Below are 23,965 nucleotides of genomic sequence, written 5' to 3' on the forward strand. Positions count from 1 at the left end.
CATCCCATGGTATGCATTCAAATTACTTTACACACACTTTGTCACACTGAATATAAAAAAAATGTGTTCTCAAGGGTCATGACTTAACAAAATTAGTAGTTTTTACTGCTTCATTAAGGACATTTTTAAGTGAGTGCATGGTGGTGAAGAATACGATGTTTTACTAGTACAGTTGGCGCCATTGCCCTGGTTCATGCTAAGACACCGGCAGTCCTATCCACCACTGCTTTTGTACCATCAGTGCAAATGTCAGAACAATCAAAAAGGCAAACAATGTCTTAATGATATAATTGTGAAAACAGTTCTGGCCTTGGAGACCCCAGAGATCACAGACTACACTTTGAGAACCACTGTCTTAGATAACTGACATAAGAGTAAGCCAGCTAACTATAACAAACTGTCTCACAATAGCAACTATGATCTACTGTTTATAGGATATCCCCATAAGCTTCTTTCCCACTCCCAACCTAATTTGTTATCTTAAGGTTCTCCCAAAGTAGTATCTGCCCCTAAAAATTTCATCTGAATATTCAATGAGAGTCCTTATTTAAACTATTTAGAAGGGGTACCTGGGTGGCTCAGTCAGTTAAGCATCTGACTTCAGTTGGGTTCTTGATCTTGCAGTTCTGAGTTTGCGCCATGCATCAGGCTCTGCACTGTCAGTGCACAGCCTGCTTGGGATTCTGTCTCCCTCTCTCTCTTCCCCTATACCGCTTGCTCTCTATCTCTCACAAAATAAATAAAGATGAACTTAAAAAAACAAACAAGCTAGTTAGGAAAACTTTCTACATATAATACATCCAATAAACTTCCTTTTTACCAAATAAACTTTATACTCTTCCAAATATCTTTTCTTTTGGCCTTAACAGGCATTGCTACTCAATTTTAATTATAGGAAGCTCAGATTTCTTCTATACATGTAACTGCAAGTCAATTTCCTTTTGAATTCTGCTTCTTTAAGTACTCAATTCCTGCTGCACTCTTTCTCTGGGCTCTATTCTGTCTTCAGGGTCCCACAAATAAATTTATTTGCCAGTAACTTTTTCTAAAATGTAATCATTCATATACAGTCTGAACTAGTATTTATTATGTTTCTTTAACATAGCTCACTTTTTTAAAACAAATAAGGGAGCCTGGGTGGCTCAGTAGGTTAAGCATCCAACTCTTGATTTCGGCTCAGGTCATGATCTCATGGTTCAGGAGTTCAAGCCCTGTGTCAGGCTCTGTGTTGACAGTGTGGAGACTGCTTGGGATTCTCTCTCTCTCCCTCTATGCCCCCCCCTCAAAAATAAATAAAATTTAAACAAAAAAAAAAAAAAAAGGAGAAAGGAAAAAGTACACCTATTAAAAAAAATAAAATTTCTAAAAAAACTTTGTCACTGCCATAAGCAGAAAATCAATCTTTTTCTAATACCCTTTGCACTAAATTCCCAACAACCAAACCACCACTTAATGACAACTTGCCAAATCAAAGCTCTCCATTCCCACTCAAAAAAGAAACTAATTTTCCCAGCATACTAGAAAATCATCCCAACTAGTGGATGACTCCAGTCAGCTTGCTCTCACAAGCCGATTCACACACCAAAGGCAAGACTTAGCTGTTGTGAACAGAAAGATTTGGAGTCCCAAGTAAAAGAAAGACACAGTTTTCAGGACACAAGAGAAGTCATTTAGGCCCCAGCTAATTTCTGTGATCTATGCCCCACTGGTTCTACTAAGCCTAAGGACACTTTTTACAAAACTTCCTAGCAGAAGTACAAAGAAATGCAAAAACTTTAGTAGTTAAGGATTTTAAGGGAACAAAAGGAATGCAAAAACAGTCTAAGTATGTCTGTGCAAATTTATGCCTGCCTGTACATGCGATGACAAAGCCCCCCTTTCTGAATACTCATCCTAAACCCCAAATAAAAAGAACCTGCTCACCCATATTCAGGGAGTCATGGATTTGGAAGCTATTCCCCATGATGTCCTTATTTGTAGCAAATGGTTTTCTTTGTGTGACCACTGCATCTCTAGAACTCACCAAGGAATGAACTCATGTTAGTTCAGTTATAGTATCTGCTCCCAGTACATATTAGAATTATCTTGTTAAAGACCATCACCACGTAGGTTCATACATTTTGAGCAAAAAAAGAGTTTTCTTACAGATGACTACAATGCATTTTTAAATGTCTGTATTTTCAATGATAAATTATATCCTTTGATATACAGGGAAGAACTGAAAGCAGGAACTCAAATGGATATTTGAAGACCAATGTTTACAACAGCATCATTCCCAATAACCAAAAGGTGGAAACCAACCAAAAGTGCATTGACAGATGAATGGATAAACAAAATATGGTATATACATACAGTGGAGTATTATTTAGCCTTAAAAAGGAAGGAAAACATGGAAGCAACCAAGAGATCCTTCAGGAAGTAGGCGAGTGCGTACATAAACTGTGACCTACCCATATAATGAAACATTACTTAGCACTTAAGAGAGCTATCAGGGTGCCTGGGTGGCTCATCGAGCATCTGACTCAGGTCAAGATCTCCCAGGTTCATGGGTTCAAGCCCCACGCTGACAGCCTGGAGCCTGCTTAAGATTCTGCATCTCCCTCTCTCTCTGCCCCACCCCTCACTTGTGCATGCTCACACACTCTCTCAAAAATAAACATAAAAAGAGCTATCAAGTCATGAAAAAAACATGGGGAGGGATGAATAGGCAGAGAACAGGATTTTTAGGGCAGTGAAACTATCCTATATGATACCAACAAGGCAGATACACATCATTTTACATTTGTCAAAACTCACAGAATGTTACTACCACCAGGGAACCCTAAGGTAAACGACAGATTTGAGATGTGTCCATGCAGGTACATAGATTCTAACAAATGTAAAACTATGGTGCACGATAGAAGAAAGGCTATGCATTTCTGGGAGGAGTACACGACAGTTCTGTATGTACTTTCTGTTCAATTTTACTTTGAAACTAAAACTGCTCCAAAAAATAAAACCTATTTAAAAAAACAAGAAATGAAATGCTGGTACATGCTATAATACGGATGAACCTTGAAGACATTTTCCTAAGTGAAATTACACCAGATACAAAAGGAAATGTATTTTATGATTCTACTTCTATGAGATACCTAGAAGAGTCAAATTAGAGATAAAAAGTAGAGCAGTGGTTCCCAAGAGCTGGTGGTAGGGGACAATGGTGAGTTATTTTTTAACCGATACACTTTCAAGTTGGGAAAATGAAAATATTTCTGGAAATGGATGGTAGTGATGGTTGCATAACAATGTAAATATACTTAATACTACTGAAGTGAACACATACAAGTGATTAAGTTAAAAAGGTAAAGGGACACCTGGGAGGCTCAGTCAGGTAAGCGTCCAACTTTGGCTCAGGTCATGACCTCATGATTCATGAAATCAAGCCTCACAAGGGCCTCTGTGCTGATAGCACAGAGGCTGCTTGGGATTCTCTACCTTCTTCTCTCCCTGCCCCTCTCTGACTTGCACGCACGCTTGTCTCTCTCAAAATAAACATTTTTTTAAAAAGCTCAAATTTCATGTTATGTATATTTTACCACAATAAAAATCAATACTATCCTTTGTATTTGAACCAAAGATGAACAAATTTAGACATCAGTAAAAAATTAACTGAGGTTATATGAATAAGAATGAAGACCACTGGCCAAAGCCAACGTTGTCCCCCCAACTTTAACTTTTGTTGCCCTCCACAGATTATCTCAGTATTCGATGCAGCTCCTTATGAAGTAAAAGAGCAGCCCAAAATCCCTAAAAATGAATCCCTAGGGAATCTTGTAAAAAATAAGCCAGTTATATTGCCAATCTATTTTTGCTAAAAATCCCACAACTGCAAAGTTGTCTGGGAAAATGGCAGTACTAGTAGGAGGACCCTAAGCTTGCCTCCTCCCACGGATACAACTAGATAACACCCGTATCAGTGTAAATTACCTAGGAAACCATCCAGAAACTGGCAGAACAAATTCCACAACTAAAAGCAGGGAAGGGGACATATTAAAGAAGGTAGGAAGGGCAAAGACAGTCTGGAAGCAAAATGGACCATGGCTATTTGACACAATGGAGAAGGAGATGGTGGCATAGAGAAGGGCAGAAAACAGACTTCACATAGGGGAGCCCTTGAACAGGGAGGATGAATCCCTGGAATATTTGCCTTTGAAAATGAGAGGGGCTGAATTTTGTAGTTCTCAAAAACCAGCGGGACTTAAAGCCTGAAATTTTAAAAATCGGCAGACTTGGCTCTGAGAAAGCCCAGAAGACATTAGGAAGCAGAGTTCCCACAATTAAAGAGAGCAGGACAAACAGCCCGTGCAAATACAGCATAGTATCAGCAACTGGAAAACTCAAGAGCAGACAAGAGGGAGAGTGATTTGCGATTTGCTCATCTCAAAGCATGGCCCAGAGAGGCTGAGGTCACAGGGAGACCCCTCTAGGAACAAAGGACCTGGCAAGGGTCATTTCCCTCTTCTCCCTTCAGCATAAATAGCCACCAACAGGAAACAGCCCCGTGCTACCACTCCTAACCTAACCTGCCAAGCCTCCTTACATCCCACCCCTGCCAAAACATCCCACACCCTCCACCATATCCAACACCCCCCAACCCATGACAATTCAGCAGATATGCCCTTCCCAGTCACATGCAGGCCTGAGTCCTAGCGCTGCAGGCCCCTCCCCAAGAAACCCAGCACAAACTCTGCCAATGCCACATCTCCTGACACTCATGTTTTGCAGGACCTCAGTTCTGGCAGCAGTAATGGCAGGTCTCCTTTCATAAGCAGACCACTACACCCCTTATTAAAATGTGTTCCACCTGGGGGCACCTAGGTGGCTCAGCCAGCTGTACGTCCAACTTTGGCTCAGGTCATGATCTCACAGTTCATGTATTTAAGCCCCATGTCAGGCTCTTGCTAACAGCTCAGAGCCTGGAGCCTGCTTCGGATTCTGTGTCTCCCTCTCTCTCTGTCCCTAACTCATCCCCCGCACCCCGCCAAACAAATAAACATTTAAACAAATAAACAGTGTCCCACCCCTGCCAAGGATCAAACACTGTACACAATGAGCAAAGAGAGCTTCTGTAAACTAAAGGAAAAAGAGGCCAAGACGCAAATGGAGAGCACACACAAAACACATAGGAGACACTCTCTTGAAGCATCAGGCCTTGGGAAACGGGACACTGCATTGCCGGGCACTACAGGACCTCTTCTTTAAGAGACTATTATTGTTAAGAGCAAAAGAAACAGCTGACTTCCCTAACACACAGAAACAGACACAGGAAGTCAGGCAAAATGAGGAGACAGAGAAACATCTCCCAAATGAAAGACCAGGACCAAACCACAGCAAGAGACCAAAGTGAAAATAAGTAATATGCCTGATAGAGAATTTAAGATACAGGAGAAGCGCACCTGGGTGGCTCAGTTGGTTAAGCATCTGACACTTGATCTCCGCTCGGGCCTTGATCTCAAGGTCCTGAGTTCACGCCCCATGTTGGGCTCTGCACTGAAAACAAAGCTTACTTAAAAAAAAAAAAAAAAGAAAGAAAGACATTGGATTGGAGAAAAGAATGGAGAACATCAGTAAGACTGTCAAAAAATAAAAAGAACTAATCAGAGATCAAGAACACAGAAAATGAAATTTAAGATACACTGGATGGAATAAATATCAGGCTAGACAAAGCAAAGAATGAATTAATGACCTGGAAGACAGAGTAATGGAAGGTAACCAAGCTGAGTAAATAAGAGGAAAGAAACTTATGCAAACTGAGAATAGTCTTAGGGTACTCAGTGACTCCATCCAGCATAGTAACAATCTGCATTATAGGGATCTCAGAAGAGGAGATAAGAGCGAAGAAAATTTATTTGAAGAAATAATACCTGAAAACTTCCCTAGTCTGGGGAAGGTACAGAGATCCAGATTCAGGAAAAAGAGACCCTCCCCCCACTCCCAATTCAAACCATGGCCATCCACACCAACAAACATAGTAATTAAAATGGCAAAAAGTAGTGATAAAGAAAAAATTTTTAAAGGACCATGAGAAAGTAAGACAGTTACATACAAGTGAACCCTACAGGGGTATCAGTGGATTTTTCAGCAGAAACTTTGCAGGCCAGAAAGGAGTACAGCAGGATATATTCAACACACTGAAAGGGAAAAATCTGTGGCCAAGAATATCCAGAATAGAAGGAGAGATAGAAGAGTTTCTCAGACAAAAACTAAAGGAGCGCATGACCACTAAACCAGCCCTACAAGAAATGTTTAAAGGGGACTCTGAATGAAAAGGAAGACCATAAGTGAGAGTACAAAAAGTAGAAAACACATAAGCAATAAGAATAAATGTATTTGTAAATATTCAGTTAAGGGATTCATAAAATAGAAGGATGTAAAATATGAAACCATGTACCTAAAACATGGGAGGAAGAGGAGTAAATAACAGTATAAACTTAAATGATCATCAACTTAATATAGACTGCTATATGCATGTAGAAGATGTTATGTGCAAACCTAATGATAACCACACATCAAACATCAGTAATAGATATGCAAAGAATAAAGAGAAAAGAATCCAAGTATATCACTAGAGAAAGCAAACTAACTATGAAAGAGAGCAAGAGAAGAGAAAGGATCAGAGAAAATCTACAGGAACAACCATAAAACAAGTAACAAAATGGCAGTAAATACATATCTATTCAATATTTACTTTGAATGTAAATGGACTAAATGATCCAATCAAAAGACACAGGGTGGGGCGCCTGGGTGGCGCAGTCGGTTAAGCGTCCGACTTCAGCCAGGTCACGATCTCGCGGTCCGTGAGTTCGAGCCCCGCGTCAGGCTCTGGGCTGATGGCTCGGAGCCTGGAGCCTGTTTCCGATTCTGTGTCTCCCTCTCTCTCTGCCCCTCCCCCGTTCATGCTCTGTCTCTCTCTGTCCCAAAAATAAATAAACGTTGAAAAAAAAAAATTTAAAAAAAAAAAAAAAAAAAAGACACAGGGTGACAGAGTGGATTAAAAAAACAAGACCCAACTATATGCTGCCTACAAAAGACTCGTTTCTGACCTAACGACATGTGCAGATTGAAAGTGAGGGGATGAAAAAATATTTATCATGCAAATGGATGTTAAAAGAAAACCAAGGCGGCAATACTTATACTGGACAAAATAGACTTTAAAAAGACTTGTTATAGACTATAACAAAAGACAAAAAGGGGCACTATGTAATAATAAAGGGGGCATTCCAAACAAGAGGATATAAAAATTGTAAGTACTTGCACATCCAACATGGAAGCACCCAAATACAAAAAACAGTTAATAACAAACATAAAAGAAACAACTGATAGTAATACAATAATAATAGGGGACTTTAAAAGTCCACTTATATCAATGGACAGGTCATCCAAACAGAAAATCAACAAAGAAATAGTGGCTTTGAATGAAATCCTGGACCACATGGATTGAACATATTCAGAACATTCTATCTTAAAACAGCAGAGTACAGGGGCGCCTGGGTGGCGCAGTCGGTTAAGCGTCCGACTTCAGCCAGGTCATGATCTCGCGGTCCGTCAGGCTCTGGGCTGATGGCTCGGAGCCTGGAGCCTGTTTCCGATTCTGTGTCTCCCTCTCTCTCTGCCCCTCCCCCGTTCGTGCTCTGTCTCTCTCTGTCCCAAAAATAAATAAAAAATGTTGAAGAAAAATTTTTTAAAAACAGCAGAGTACAAATTCTTTTCAAGTGCACACAGAACATTTTCCAGAATAGATCACATATTAGGCCACAAAACAAATCTCAACAAATTAAAAAAAAAAAAAATCAATGTTCTATATACATCTTTTCTGACCACAATGCCATCAAACTACAACTAAACCACAAGAAAAAAATCTGAAAAGAGCACAAATACATGGAGGTTAAGTTAAATAACATGCTATTAAACAATGAATGGGTCAACCAAGCAATCAGAGAACATCAAAAATTACATGAAAATGAAAACACAACAGTCCAAAATCTTTGAGCTGTAGCAAAGTGTTTTAAGAAAGAAGTTTATATAGGTGGCTCAGTTGGTTAAGCATCTGACTTGGGCTCAGGTCATAATCACGTGGATCGTGAGTTCAAGCCCCACATTGGGCTCTGCGCTGACAGCTCAGAGCCTGGAGCCTGCTTCGTGTGTTGCCCTCTCTCTCTGCCCCTTCCCCCACTCATATTCTCTCTCTCAAAAAATTAACAGGCATTAAAAAAAATTTTTTTCAAATGGTTAAAAAAAATTTTTAAGAAAGAAGTTTATAGTAACACAGGTCTACCTCAAGAAGAAAAACCTCAAGGGGCGCCTGGGTGGCTCAGTCGGTTAAGCATCCGACTTCGGCTCAGGTCATGATCCCATGGTTCGTGGGTTCAAGCCCCGCATTGGGCTCTGAGCTGACACCAGGGAGCCTGAAGCCTGCTTCTGATTCTGTGTCTCCCTCTCTCTCTGCCCCTCCCCTGCTCATGCTGTCTCTGTCTCTCAAAAATAAATAAATGTAAAAAATAAAAAACCTCAATAAAACCTCAAATAAGCAAACTAACCTTACACCTAAAGAAGCCACAAAAAGAACAAAACCCAAAGCCATCAAAAGGAAAAAAATAATAAAAGATTAGAGCAGAAATAAATGATACAGAAATTTAGAAAAAATAATTGAACATATCAATGAAACCAGAAACTGGTTCTTCTATCAACAAAAACTGATAAACCTCTAGCAAGACTCAACAAAAAACTAAATAAAGAAAAATTAAAAAATAAAATAAATACCTAAGAGAGGGAGAGAAAGACCCAAATGCAATTAATGAAAAAGGGGAAATAATAACCAACACCCTAGAAATACAAACAACTGTAACAGGATATTATGAAAATATCTATGCCAACAAATTGGACAACTTGGACAACTTGGAAGAAATGGATAAATTCCTAGAAACATAACCTACCAAAACTAAAGCAGGAAGAAATAGAAAATCTGATCACATCAATTACCAGCAATGAAATTGAATCAGTAATCAAAAAACTCCCAACAAACAGAAGTCCAGAACCAGATGGCTTCACAGGCAGATTCTAGCAAACATTTAGAGAAGAGTTAATACTCCTTCTCCAACTATTACAAAAAATAAAAAAGGTAAACTTCCAAATTCATTCAATGAGGCCAATTACCACCCTGATACCAAAACCAGATAAAGACACAAAAAAGAGAACTATAGGCCATTATCTCTTACAGATGCAAATATCCTCAACAAAATATTAGCAAACCAAATCCAACAATATATTTAAAAAAGCATATACTATGATCAAGTGGGATTTCCTTCTAGGATGCAAAGGTGGTTTAATATTTCAAAACAGTCAGGGCGTCTGGGTGGCTCAGTTGGTTTCAGTGTCAGACTTCAGCTCAGGTCATATCTCCCGGTTCATGGGTTCGAACCTGCTTTGGATTTTGTGTCTCCCTCTCTCTGTCCCTCCCCTACTCAGGATCTATCTCAAAAATAAACATCAAAAAATAATATTCGCAAAACAATCAATGTGATACATCAGTAAGAAAAAGAATACAAACCATATAGATGATGCATTCTGTCCCACAGATGCAAAAAAGCATTTGACAAAGTACAGCATCCATTCATGATAAAAACCCTTTGCAGAGTAGGTCTAGAAGGAACATAGCTCAATATAATAAAACCCACAGCCAACATCTTACTCAGTGGTGAAAAACTGAGAGCTTTTCCCTTGAGGTCAGGAACAAGACAAGGACGTCCATTCTCACCACGTTTATTCAACATAATGTTGGAAGTCCCAGCAATTAGACAACATAAAGAAATAAAAGGCATCCAAATTGGTAAGGAAGAAGTAAAACTCTATTTACAGATAACAGGAGACTATACACAGAAAACCCAAAATTCTCCACCAAAATACTAGAACTGATAAATGAATTCAGTAACGTCACAGGATACAAAATCAATGTACAAAAATCTGTTGCATTCTTATACACTAATAATGAAACAAGCAAAAAGTGAAATTAAGACAACAATCCCATTTACAAATGCACCAAAAACAGTAAAAGATCTAGGAATAAACTTAACCAGAGGTGAACAACCTACACTCTGAAAAATTTTTAAAAACTGATGAAAGAAAATGAAGATGACACAAACAAATGGAAAAACATTCCATGCTCATGGGTTGGAAGAATAAATATTGTTAAAATGTCTATATTATCCAAAATCAATCTATACATTTAATGCAACCCCTATCAAAATGCCAACAGCATTTTTCACAGAACAATCCTAAAATGTGTATAGAACCACAAAAGCCCTCAATAGCCAAATCAATCATGAAAAAGAAAACAAAACTGGAGGTATCACAATTCCAGATTTCAAGTTATATTACAAAGCAGTGGCAATTAAAACATATGCTACTGGCATAGACATGTAGATCAGACAGGGGTAGGATAGAAAGTCCAGAAATAAACCTACTATTATATGGTCAATTAATCTTGGACAAAGGAGAAATGAATATACAATGGAAAAATGTCTCAACAAATGGTGTTGGGAAAACTGGACAGCTACACACAAAAAAGAATGAAAATGGACCACTTTCTCATACCATATACAAAAACAAATTCAAAATGTATTCAAGACCTAAATGTGAGACCTCAAACCATAAAAATCCTTGACAAGAGCACAGGCAGTAATCTGACATAATCTGCCATAGCAACATTTTTCTAGATAGTTCTCCTGAGGCAAGGGAAATAAAAACAAAAGTAAACTACTAGGACTTCATCAAAATAAAAGACTTCTGCACAGAGAGGAAACAATCATCAAAACTAAGTAATACCACCCTACAGAATGGGAGAAAATATTTGCAAATGACATATCCAATAAAGGGTTAGTAGCTAAAATACATAAAAGACTGACACAACCCAATACCTAAAAAAACAAATAATCCAATTTAAAACAAGAATATGTGAACTGACATTTCTCCAAAGACGACATACAGATGGCCAATGGCCAACAGACACATGAAAAGATGCTCAACATCACTCGTGATCAAGGAAACGCAAATCAAAACTACAATGTGGTATCACTTCCCACCTGTCAGAATGGCTAAAATCAAAAACAGAAGACACAAGTGCTGCAAGGATGTGAAGAAAAAGGAACACTCATGCACTGCTGATGGGAATGCAAATTGGTATAGCCATTGTGGAAAACAGCATGGAGGTTCCTCAAAATATTAAAAACAGGGGTGCCTGGGTGGGCTCAGTCAGTGTCAGACTCTTGATCTCAGCTCAGGTCTTGATCTTGGGGTTGTGAGTTCAAGCCCCACGTTGGGCTCCACATTGGGTGTGAAGCCTACTTAAAAACAAAAGTTAAAAATAGAACTACCCTATGATCCAAGAATCACACTACTGGGTATCTACCCAAAAATACAAAAACATTAATTCAAAGGGATACATGTACACATATGTTTATTGCAGCATTACTTATAATAGCCGTACTATGGAAGCAGTCCAAGTATCCATCAAAAGATGAATGGATAAAGAAGGTACTGCATATGTTTGTACATACACACACACACACACACACGAATATTTAGCCATAAAAAAGAATGAAATCTTGCCATTTGCAACAACATGGATGGACCTGAAGAGGATAGTGCTAAGCGAAATAGGTCAGAGAAAGACAAATACCATATGACTTCACTCAAATGTGGAAACTTACGGTAAATTCAAAAAACAAAAAAGAACAAAAAAAAAAAAAAAAAAGGAGGGAGAGAAAAACCAAGAAACAGACTCTTAACTATAGAGAACAAACTGACAGTTCCCAGTGGGGAGTTGGGTAGAGGTATGGGTTAAATAGGGGATGGGGATTAAAGAGTACACTTACTGTAATGAAATAAAATTCAATTTAATTTTCAAAATTCCACATGGGGGCACCTGGGTAACTCAGTCGGTTATGCGTACGACTTCAACACAGGGCATGATCTCACAGTTCATGAGTTCAAGCCCCGCATCAGGCTCCAGTTCAGAGCCTGGAGCTTGCTTCAGATCCTGTGTCTCCCTCTCTCTCTGCCCCTCCCCTGCTCGCGCTCTATCTCTGTCTCTCTAAAATAAATGCTACAATTTTTTTTTTTAATAAAATAAAATCTTTTAAAAAAATTCCACAATTTCATTACCTCAACATCTTCATAAAGTTAACTCCTTTTTACCTTTTATATCTTGGTACAAATCACTTCATCAGGGCAGCCTTCCCTACAACTCTATTCCCTCTTAAAAGATCAGGACAAGTTCCTTATTATATACTCTCATATTACCCTAAACTGTTCCTTAACTTTATCACAGTTGGTCACAGATTAAACAATCAGAAATAAACATCTCCCCCATTAGCTTGTACTCCAAAGCATCACCCCTTTACCTCAAAATGCTCAGCACACAGTACAGTAACTGCCTTCCACATGTTAAGTGTTCAATAAACGTTTTGAATAATGACAGCACACCCATACACTCTTGGATAATTTACTTGCATTTAATGGTCCACTAAATGCCAAACTTCCTAACCACTACTTAATCTCATTTTGATGAAAATTATGTATGGAAGCTCTTATCAAGAAAAATACACACACATAAAACTCTTCAAGAGTTCTAGGACTTTCTGAAGCTTATCCATGGACCAGATTTAAAAGTTTTGCTCTAATAAAAAATCATGTTTGTTGAGGGATGGGAGGTGGGGAACCTAATACCTTACTCAAGAAAGTAGCTACCTATTTGACTGTCCCCTCCAACTCCAGAAACTCACTAAATTAATCTTCCAAAGACGTAGTTCTGATCCAACCAAAAGTCTTCATTTATCTTTCAGCTTTGACCCTTTGGCACTAAATTTCACAGACAAGGAACGTCTCTCAGCATCAAGGCTGGTAAACAGCAGAAATCAGATTTGACCCAGATCTGTCCCATGCTCTCCATTACCTAATCCTATGGTTTTCTTACATGCTACCTCTTCTAGTTAGTATAATCTCTCATCCCTTGCTTCATTTATGCCTGCTAAAGTCATATCCATGCTCAAATACTACTCTTCAATATAGCTTTATCTGTTCATCCCATCAAGGATCTTTCTCTTCTTATAAATTCCTATAGTGCTTGTTAATTATACAATTCTAATAACCCTTAAATAAACTGCCTTCTGCTACATACAATTCAATTTTCCTCCTGCCAGTTACTGGACTCTTGTACTGGACTTCTATACTCTGCTTTGTCATCCCACAGCTGGGACTCTAGGCCACATTTTTCCTTTGCAGCTGGCTTCTTGTTAAGCTCTGCCAATGAAGGGGTCCTAGTAAGAGACTAGAAAGCTGTAGGAGAAAGATGGGATACTCTCCTTTCTGTTTGCTTCCCAGTACTGTTTTTGGTTCCTTTTGCTGCCAATTCAACTCAACAACTCTTCCTCAGGCCAGAAGCAGTTTATTCTAGTAGCCACAGTTGAATCCAGTTTGCAGTTTTTGTGACACAAAACCAGCAACATCATGACCCAAAGAAGCACCAGCCAGCCAAAATTCCCTTAGCAAAGTTTTGAGCCCCAGCTCGAGGCCCCTCTTCATATCTCAAAAACATTCATGCCCACTAAGGAAAAACCACTTTCCCAGGGGTCAGAGTTTTGGTGCCACAAAGCACTTCCTCCAAGCTTCTTGCTCTCTTCTTTCTCCCACTTCTAGAGATAGTACCTACTTTCCTGAGTGGCTATCTCCATATTATGTTTCCTTTTGCCTTTTCAGTTCTTTGGGGCACCTGGGTAGCTCAGTCAGTTCAATGTCCAACTTCGGCTCAGGTCACAATCTCACGGTTTCTGAGTTTGAGCCCCACAGCAGTCTCGCTGCTGTCAGCACAGAGCCCCCTTTGGATCCTCTGCACCGCCCCTGCCCCTCCCCTGTTTGAGTGCACTAAATAAATTTTTTTTTTTAAATGCTGTTAAAATCACTAGAGTGGTTTCTGTCTCCTAACTCTTCCCCGACATATTTTTACCAATTTTGTATTTTGACTGATTTAAACTTTACGAATTGCTTAGAACAAGAAAACATCTGATGATCTCTATTATGATACTTTTATAGTAAGCAACCAAAATATTTAATGAAGAAATGAAAACCTTATCAGCCTCCAACAGCCTTGTCACTTCTAAGCATATCCTCTAAACCCTGCTCAAAGAGCCTCGTTGATTCTCCAGGTAGTTTCTTCCCTTTGACAAATATAACAATCATCTGACAGACTAAGACCCCTTCAGGCATTTACTCATTTGAGGAACTGCCACTTTTAGTGTTCTAGCTTGCACCTGCTTCTCAAATTTTATTAGATAACTTGTTTCTACGCTTACTTGCTCTCACTTGAGGTGAACATTTAAACCGTTTTCAGGCTTACAATTTTAAATTCCATCTTCTAATCCATAAATTCTGTTTTAGAAAGTTATTTCTCTCCAATTATCCTTCTTCCTGATACTGATAATAGTTTCATTACCAGTTTCCTCATATATAAATGACACAACTACATGACCTTTAAGATACTTTCTTGCTTAGGGATTACATAGTACCTCTTTCCCAAATAAATCAGCCCCTCAACAAATTTTATTATATTCTTATTTATATAACTTGATACTCTGTGAAAAATATTCACTTTAGATTTTTAAACATTAAAAGAAACAGAAGTCTCAAGGCTTAAAGTGACTTACTTGTTCAAGATCAGCCATACTACTGCTACTTTTACTTTTATCTCACAAAATTTAGATACAAACCCCTCACAGTTTAGAACGTTTCAGTTTAAGGCTAATTATCTTCTGGTAATTTCAGGCTAAAAACTTTTTCAAGTCTATACAGTGGAAGGAATCACAATACCTTTTATTTGTCTCTTTCCTTTTGTGCTTGGTTATTTCTTTTAAGGCATACGGAAAATGACTCATAAAATGGTGTTTGAAATCAATAAGATAATTCTTTCGAAGCCACGACTCCTATTAAAATAAATAAAAATTAGAAAATCTACAAGAAACAATTTAAAATAACCAATAAAACTTTAAGCAGAAATGGGACCACTTATTAATATTCAACTATATATTTACCATTATAATACATCTTTTGCTTATGACAGAAGATACAAATAAATTTTAAAATCAAAATAAATTAGAGCACCCAAATGTCACCCACAGATCTTTCTGGTGTTTAACAATTATCATTACTTGTATTTTACTTACTGTTTGAAAGAAAAAGGGAGAAACTAATTAAGAAGAAAATTCTGAATTTGAACCACTAGTGCAATATTTGTAAAATATACCAGAAAATCTTTGTACTAGTGTTCCATTACACAATAACTCTACTTCCCAGCAATTCTATTATTTCCCATTAAAAATATTTGTCAAAAAGCAATGCAATTCTCTAAAGTTCTTGCAGTACTCATGAATCTTTCTCTCCTACCTGAAACACTTTTTCCAAATTACAACACTCTTATTTTCTCCTATCCAGAGAACCAACCATTCCATTTTTCCAGGGACTAAAAGGTTTCTTGGGATGTAGGACTAGCTGGTTACCCTACAGCTCCTTAGTATCCTTTACTGTATTCTTCTCTTGGTGCTAATTTATCATTGTATGCTCAACATGTCTTCTTGAACTTCTAACAGGCATGTTAAATTTAACATGAATAAACTGATCTCCCCACCGGCAGTCACACTGCCATTTGGATCATAACGCAGGCACCATTCTTGCTCCTCTTTCCTTCACTATACACATCAGCAGTCCCACTGACTTTATCAGAACCCAGCTGCTTCTCATCACTTCAACTCTAGCTACCATTCTATTCTAATCCACCACTCTTACCAAGATTACTGCAATAGCCTCTCAACTAGTCTCCCTACTTTTCCTCTTGCCCTTCTCAAAAGTCAATTCTCTACATAGTAGCCAGGGTGATCTTTTTATTTTTTTAAAGAAATGTTTATTTTTGAGAAAGACACAGAATGCAAGCAGGGCAGGGCCAGAGAGAGAGGGAGACACAGAATCCGAAGCAGGCTCGAGGCTCTGAGCTGTCAGCACAGAGCCTGATGTGGGGCTCGAACCCACAGACTGCAAGAACATGACCTGAGCTGAAGTCGGATGCTTAAGCGACTGAGCCACCCAGGCGCCCCTACGGTGACCTTTTAAAGCATAAACCATACTTCCAAATAACACAGGAAAGAAGAAAGGGAGTAAGTATGTATGTAGGGCAGGACTGGTCATTCATAGGAAAGATGGTGTGAGTTTGGGTTCCACAGTTTTGCTAGACCTGGATGCTGATCACAGAGAAGTTCACTAGTGTTCTATGTACCAATTCGTCATATTAAAGTTAAATAAACATAATTCAGATCATGCCACTTCCCTGTTGAAAATTCTCCAATGTCTTTTCACCACACTTGGGTTAAAATCCAAACTTCTTACCATGGACAATAGGGTGCTACATGATCTGGCCACTGTCACTTTTTTCCCTTATCTTCTACCATTCTCTTAGTACCTCACTTGCACAGGCTTTCCTGCCATTCCTCAGATATGCCAAATTTGTTCTCACTTCAGGGGCCTTGCACTTGCTGTTCCCTATGCCTGGAAGGTTCTTCCCACAGGTCTAAGACTTGCTCCTGGGACGCCTGGGTGGCGCAGTCGGTTAAGCGTCCGACTTCAGCCAGGTCACGATCTCACGGTCCGTGAGTTCGAGCCCCGCGTCAGGCTCTGGGCTGATGGCTCGGAGCCTGGAGCCTGTTTCCGATTCTGTGTCTCCCTCTCTCTGCCCCTCCCCCGTTCATGCTCTGTCTCTGTCTGTCCCATAAATAAATAAAAACGTTGAAAAAAAAAAAAAAATTTTAAGACTTGCTCCTTTAACTTTATTCAGTGACATTTAAAAGCCATGAAAGCGTTTCATGACTATCTATTTAGAATAGCTCCCCCTTGAGGCACCTGGGTGGCCCAGTTGTTAAGCCTCTGACTCTTGATTTCAGCTCAGGTCATCTCACAGTTCATGAGTTTGCCCCGCATTGGGCTCTATACTGACAGTGCACAGCCTTGGGATTCTTTCTTTCTCTCACTCTCAAAATAAATAAGTAACCTTCATAATAATAATAATAATAATAATAATAATAATAATACAGCTCCCACTCACTGTGTTCCAGCACATGTTCTCTTTACCCTGCTTTACTTTCATCTTTCTTCTTAGTATTGACATTATATATTTGTTTACCATCCACCAATCCCACCAAAAGTTAAGTACTGGGAGGGCAAGCAACCTTGTCAGTCATGTTCATCTCTATATTCCCCGAGCCTAGAACAACACCTAAGACTCTGTACAGCAACATTATTCAACAGACCTTTCTGCAGTGATGGAATTATTACTCATCTGTGTTTTCTAATACCACAGCCACTAGCCACATGTAGCTATTGAGCACTTGAAATGCAGCAGTGTGACTAAGGAACTGAATCTTAATTAACTTAAACAGCCATATTTATAGATGCTCAACAAATCCTGATGCATAATTGCATCATGTTGTACAAATTCCAATCTTCATGGGAAAAAAGATGTGGGCAATGAAGTATATAAACTAAAAATAGCAAGCATTAAAATACAAAGCTAAGGGGCACCTGGGTGGCTCAGCTGGTTGAACATCCGATTTGTGATTTCAGCTCAGGACACGATCTCACAGTCAAGCCCCATGTCAGGCTCCATGCTGAGCATGGAGTCTGACTGGGATTCTCTCTCTCCCTCTCACTCTGCCCTTTCCCTGCTCATGCATGTGTGCACACTGTCTCTAAATAAATAAACTTTAATAAATAATAAAACCTGGATTAAAATGAAGTTTCTCAACTATGCAGCAAATAAATACATTTAGCAAAACCTAAAAGCAAGCAAGTGTCCCAAGGCTGCACCTAATCTAGATGCCAATTTATCAATAGAAGCCCTATACATTTTTCTGTTAAATTTTTTTTAATGTATATTTATTTTTGAGTGAGAGAGTCAGAGCGTGAGTGGGGGAGGGGCAGAGAGACAGGAAGACACAGAATCCGAAGCAGGCTCCTGGCTCTGAGCTGTCAGCACAGAGCCCGACATGGGGCTCAAACCCACGAACCGTGAGATCATGACCTGAACCAAAGAAGGACCCTCAGCCAACTGAGCCACCCAGGTGCCCCCACTCCCCCGCCTTTTCTTTAATTTTATAGAGCGAGCCAGTACACGCACAAGCAGGGTAGAAGGGCAGAGGGAAAGATAAAGAATCTTAAGCAGGCTCCACACTCAACATGGAGCCCAATGCGGGGCTCAATCTCATGACCCTAGGATCATGACCTGAGCCGAAATCAAGAGTCAGATGCTAAACCAACTGAACCACCCAGGTGCTCCAGAAGACCTTCACATTTTCTGAGAAAAAAGAGCTACAATTTAGGTTGTGGGACACAATTTGCATTTAAGACCAAGGAATGCCATTTCATTCCTCTTTTAAAGTTTGAGCTGTTATAGGTTATCCAGTATCTTAACTACTAAGCTATAACTGAAGATGAGTGAGACAAACATAATGGTAACAAAAAATAAATTAATGCATTTTAATGTCACCTTGTACAGCTCGCATACATATTCATGCTTTGTCTCTAAAATAATGAATCTTGGGGCGCCTGGAATGGCTCAGTCAGTTAAGCTCTGACTTCAGCTCATGTCACGATCTTGTGGTCCATGGGTTCAAGCTCCCCACCGGGCTCTGTGCTGATAGCTCAGAGCCTGGAGCCTGCTTCAGATTCTGTGTCTCCCTCTCTGCCCCTCCCCCGCTCATGCTCTTTCTCTCAAAAATAAACATTAAAAAAAATTTTTTTTAATAATAGATCTTATCTTATCCAGTTATTACAATTCAACATAACCAATTTGCCAAGGTAAATTAGAGAATTCTACCAGTGTATGCTTTTAAATACTATTTCTATTCGAATTAAACTTTCTTCAATTTATTTGAATTTTAAATAGTATCCCAGTTCAGTATTCTACATAGCGTTCAACAATCTATACAAAACAGTCTTCTGAATATAGTGTCCTACGTTAATGAACTGTTAATAAACAGTCATATTATAATAGCACAGAATAGTTCTAAGGCATACAACTTGAAATATCCATAAAATTAAAGCAGTGTTTAGATCTTTTCACAGTATTATCTGAACAATAGTGCATAATATAAAATTAGCATAATTAATGAATTTGCATTTGGTCCTACCATTCTATCTGGTTACACACACTATTACTAAAGGATTAACAATTAGTGCCTGTGTGTCACCAAACACCAAAATGCTTAGAATTTTTCTTAGTTTTCTAAAAATGAAGGAAAGACTGGTACTTAAGGTTTATGTTGATATCGTGACTTTTACTTTCTATCCCAGCTTCAGATAAATCCATTCAAGAATGCAAATAACATGCTTTTCCAAAAACCTGTATGCATTGTTAGTCACTAGCTTACACCATAGGTTAATTGCCATAAAGGACAGTAAGCTTTGCTTTCATAAAATTATACACTCTACCCCCAACCCTGATCAATTTCTTGCCAATGTATGCAATGAATCATGAGACAGGCTCAAAACTGTAGTCAATAAAATACCATCCTATTTGAAAAAGCAATTCACGTAACAACCCTACAGATGATGGATAATGGGTTAATAGTGCTAGAGCAAGCTCTTACAAGAAACACACACCTTAGTATGATTCCACAATGCTTTTCAGGATCATTGAATACTCTTTTTAGTTTATCCTTCATCTTATTTTATGGAGTCTATTAACTCATTCTAAATTCCAGCTTGAAATAAAAATTGAACAAAACCAAAAAACTGCTTTGTCAGTTTTGTACACATGCAGGCAACTTCAAAGATTCACACCTGCCTAGTCAAAAATCCTTGCAGAAATTCTATAAACCAGATACTTTAAGCTTTAAAGTATTGTTCCTGCAGCTGCCCTCTAAGTGTGCTATCACATTAATTTAATACCAATTAATCTTAGATCTTGTTCTTCCTTACTTACACCATGGACTATACATTATATTCTCTATACCACAGCACTTCAAAAAGGCTGCCAATATTCAACTCTCCCCCACACAGCAGATAAATCATCACGAAACTCGTCTTTACTATCATCTTTTCTAGTAAAAAACTACTACACAACTTAGAATCTTAGGTTAATTTCACGCAGACCATACCTAGAACTACAGCTTACCTACAGTGAAAGGTGACTTTTAGAAATGTGTTCTGATCTTATATCCCTTGCCAAGAGAAAACAAAACAGCATGCACTAATCAAGTCTGTAAGTAATTTCTTCTCTAAATCACAGGTTAGTTATAAGATCTTCACTGTGGTCCATTTCTGCTAAAATTGACAATGTGGCATACACTGGAAGAAACTCCTTAATAAGCAACTTTTTTAATCCCATAAGAGGCCTCCAGAAACTAGAATGCTCCTACGTAATCAATCTGCCATAAACAATACATGGTAACACTACTGTGATTACATCTAATAAAAGCAAATGAAAACAAGCTCATTCAGTTACACATTTCACTTAAATTAAAAATATTCAGAGTGGGGCACACGAGTGGCTCAGTCAGTTGAGCATCTTGCCTCTTGATTTCGGCTCAGGTCAGGATCCCAGGGCCACAGGATCAAGCTGAGCATGGAGCCTATTTAAGATATTCTCCCTCCCCCCCGCCCCGCCTCGTGTGCGCGCAAAAAAAAATCTTTCTGCCCCTCTCTCCCACTTGTGCTGTCTTAAATAAACAAACAAACAAATTTCAGAATCATCTCACAAGACTATCTTAACTTGCATTTTGGGGCTAAAATAAGAAACAAGCTTACAGTTACACCACTAGAATTATTTTGGAAAATGCATAATCAATTAGTAGCAATCAATTAGTAAATTTGTAACCTGCCCATTTATGATAAAAGGCATTACTTCGAAAATAAAGAATCCATTAAGTTCTCACCAATTTATGAGTTTCATCATGTTGTTTGGAGAGTTTCCACAGAAGGGAAATAATATTAAGAACTTGCTGCATAACCTGCAGAGGTTCTCTTTCTATACCATTTCCAACAGAAGCAGCTAGCTGTGGAGGCACAGCTTCAATCCAGCATTCAATTAGCAATGGAATTATTATCTCAATAAATCCTTTCAAGTTTTCAGTAGATGACAGGCCTTCATCCACACTGCCTAGTCCTCCAACCAGGTACCTAATAAGGAAAGGTAAGAATGAAAAATAAAAATTAATGATTAAAAAATATCACTCCCTGTTTAATTTAAATCTTAAATGTAAAGTACCAGTAAAATGAAGTTCCCTGAATTGACAATTACATTGATCAAGACTAGTAAGAAAATAAAATTCTACGATGACAAAGCCAAAAAAGACCATCAAGTTTTATTTCTCATTAGGCTTTGTAAGAAATGAACAAATTAATACTTTCAGATGACTCCTCCCATCAGTAAATAAAATCAAATCATGAGTAACTATATGAAAACTATAAAAGACAACTTCATGTCTCCCCACAATTAGCCATCAATGATCAGCAGTTAAAATTCAATATAGGAAAACTGAGTGTGGACATAACTGAAATCCTTCTTACCGTAGCCTGAACTGTGAACTGACATTTGGCTGTGAACCCCCATTTTCATAAACCTGGATGTGCTGCTGGTCGTTGGCATGTTCCTTCCAGTTGATAAAAATGGAGTTGCTAGTGGCATGGGGATTTTCTTTTTGTTCCTGAAGTCCTTCACTTTCTCTCAACCTACTGGATCCATCTGCCAAGGCCTGAAGGAATTTACTGAGTCTCACTAAGACTTTCAGCCTCCACTGCTGAGAAGTGAGTCTCCGATTAGGATTTACAGAAAGTATCCAGGACTGGGATCTGTCTCTATTTACCAGTCCTTTGGACAGCTGCTGATGAGAAATAAGTTCTACAAAATTCTTAAGCAATATACTGCTACGGCCAGTAATTAAGGCTGGGTACTGTTCCAGCAGAATGTCCAAAACTTTTAAAGAGTCCTCCTGAATTCCTTCAGTAATGTGAGTCATGGCACTAGAGAGATGGGCACTTACCAAAGGAAAAAATGGAGAAATTTGTTCAGCTCGTATTTTGGGGGCCAGGAATTGAAGAAGTTGAACTGCTGCTAATCGTACATTAGCATCTTTATCTGTAAACACAGCAGTCACTTCACTTAATATGTTTGAAAGGTGTGCATCAATTATAAATGGGTATTGAGACAAAAGGTCTTTAAGTCCAAGAAGAGCACTTTGTTTAACCCCAGCATTGTAGTGATGCATCTGTGACAGCAAATCCTAAAAATAAAAATACAGGATTTAGCTATATTATAACATTTTCAAATAAACATGCTAACTAAAACTATGCTAATAAATTAACTCTCCTTGAGGAAACTACTTCAGTAAGTATTTTTGAAATGTTATTTAGCTTTTACTAAGATTGTTTTATCTTTAAAATATATTTAGCTTAATAAAAACATTACATAACTCTTGGTCAGAATCTTCTTTCTGAAATTAACCTGCATGTAGGCTATCATTTAAAGTGACAACAATCATCATCACTACTGAAAAACCTACTATGTACCAAACATATGGTAGGTACGTTTATATACTCTTAATTTAACAAATGCATTCTCCTTATTTTAAATAGTCTTTCAGGATATGTGTGTATTCTGAGTATAACATTTGACAATTTTATTTGTGGAATACTTTATACCATCTGTGGGGGAAAAAAAAAGTAACTTCAAGTACCTTTTCAATTTTATTTAACTTCAGAACTTAAAAGCAAAACTAGAAAATGTTGATCTTCACAAAAACTGGTTCACAAATGCTCACAACAGCTTTACACATGGGAGTCAAAAAGTGGCAACCATGGGGCGCCTGGGTGGCGCAGTCGGTTAAGCGTCCGACTTCAGCCAGGTCACGATCTCGCGGTCCGTGAGTTCGAGCCCCGCGTCGGGCTCTGGGCTGATGGCTCAGGGCCTGGAGCCTGTTTCCGATTCTGTGTCTCCCTCTCTCTCTGCCCCTCCCCCGTTCATGCTCTGTCTCTCTCTGTCCCAAAAATAAATAAACGTTGAAAAAAAAAAATTTAAAAAAAATAAAAATAAAAAAAAAAAGTGGCAACCAAATGTCCATCGACTGATGAGTGATAAAATGTGACATTAACCATGCACTGAAATTCTATTCAACAGTACAGAGAAATGAAGTACTGTTCTCACAGATACGCTGTAACACAGATGAACCTCAAAAACATATTAACTAAAAGACCAGTAACGAAAGACCACATATCATATTATTCCATTTATATGAAATGACCAGAATAAGCATATCTACACAGACAAAAAGCAGATTAATGGCTGCCTAGAGCTAGGGGAGAAGAATGGGGAGTGACCTGTAATAGATATAGGGTTTCTTTCTGGCATGATAAAACTGTTCTAAAATTAGATTGTGGGGATAATAGCATAACTATAAATACATTAAAAGTTACAGAATTGCACACTTTAAATGGGTTGATTTTATTATGCATAAATTACATTTCAATAAAGCTGTTAAAATTTTAAACAAAACTATTGCTCAAACTTGAATTAACTTCACACATTTACTGAGAACCTGTAAGTTATGTGGGTTCAAAATGAGTAAGACAAGATCTTCGGGCTCTGCACTGGGTGAGGAGCCTGCTTAAGATTCTCCCTCCCTCCCCCCAGTTCGTATACTTTCTCTCTTAAAAAAAAAAAAAAAAAACAGTAAGAAAAGATCTTCATGAACTATAAAAACAGCTAGAAAATTGTCACATCAAAAACTTGTTACATTGAAAAGTTAAACAGAATTTCTTCCAGATCATATATTAACACATCAAATAGGTATATAACAGAAATCACTGTGCGTTTAGTTGAGCAAGTCTTTCTGGAGGA

At 38.3% G+C, this 23,965-nt stretch overlaps 1 protein-coding gene across 2 annotated transcripts in view; it reads right to left on the reverse strand.

Moving 5' to 3' along the window:
* The window catches only part of TEX10 (testis expressed 10), a 62,402-nt gene that overhangs the window by 32,925 nt on the left and 5,512 nt on the right, over positions 1-23,965 (reverse strand). For both annotated transcript variants that reach the window (XM_025935270.2, XM_086683596.1), the window contains exons 3-5: positions 21,640-22,352; positions 21,006-21,249; positions 14,899-15,011 (exon numbers count right to left, since the gene is read on the reverse strand). In XM_025935270.2, coding sequence (XP_025791055.1) covers positions 14,899-15,011; positions 21,006-21,249; positions 21,640-22,352 — 1,070 coding nt within the window. The remainder of the gene's footprint in view (positions 1-14,898; positions 15,012-21,005; positions 21,250-21,639; positions 22,353-23,965) is intronic.

Source organism: Puma concolor, chromosome D4 (genome assembly GCF_028749965.1).
Source record: "Puma concolor isolate L17-30 chromosome D4, mPumCon1.1.hap2, whole genome shotgun sequence".
Lineage (NCBI taxonomy): Eukaryota > Metazoa > Chordata > Mammalia > Carnivora > Felidae > Puma > Puma concolor.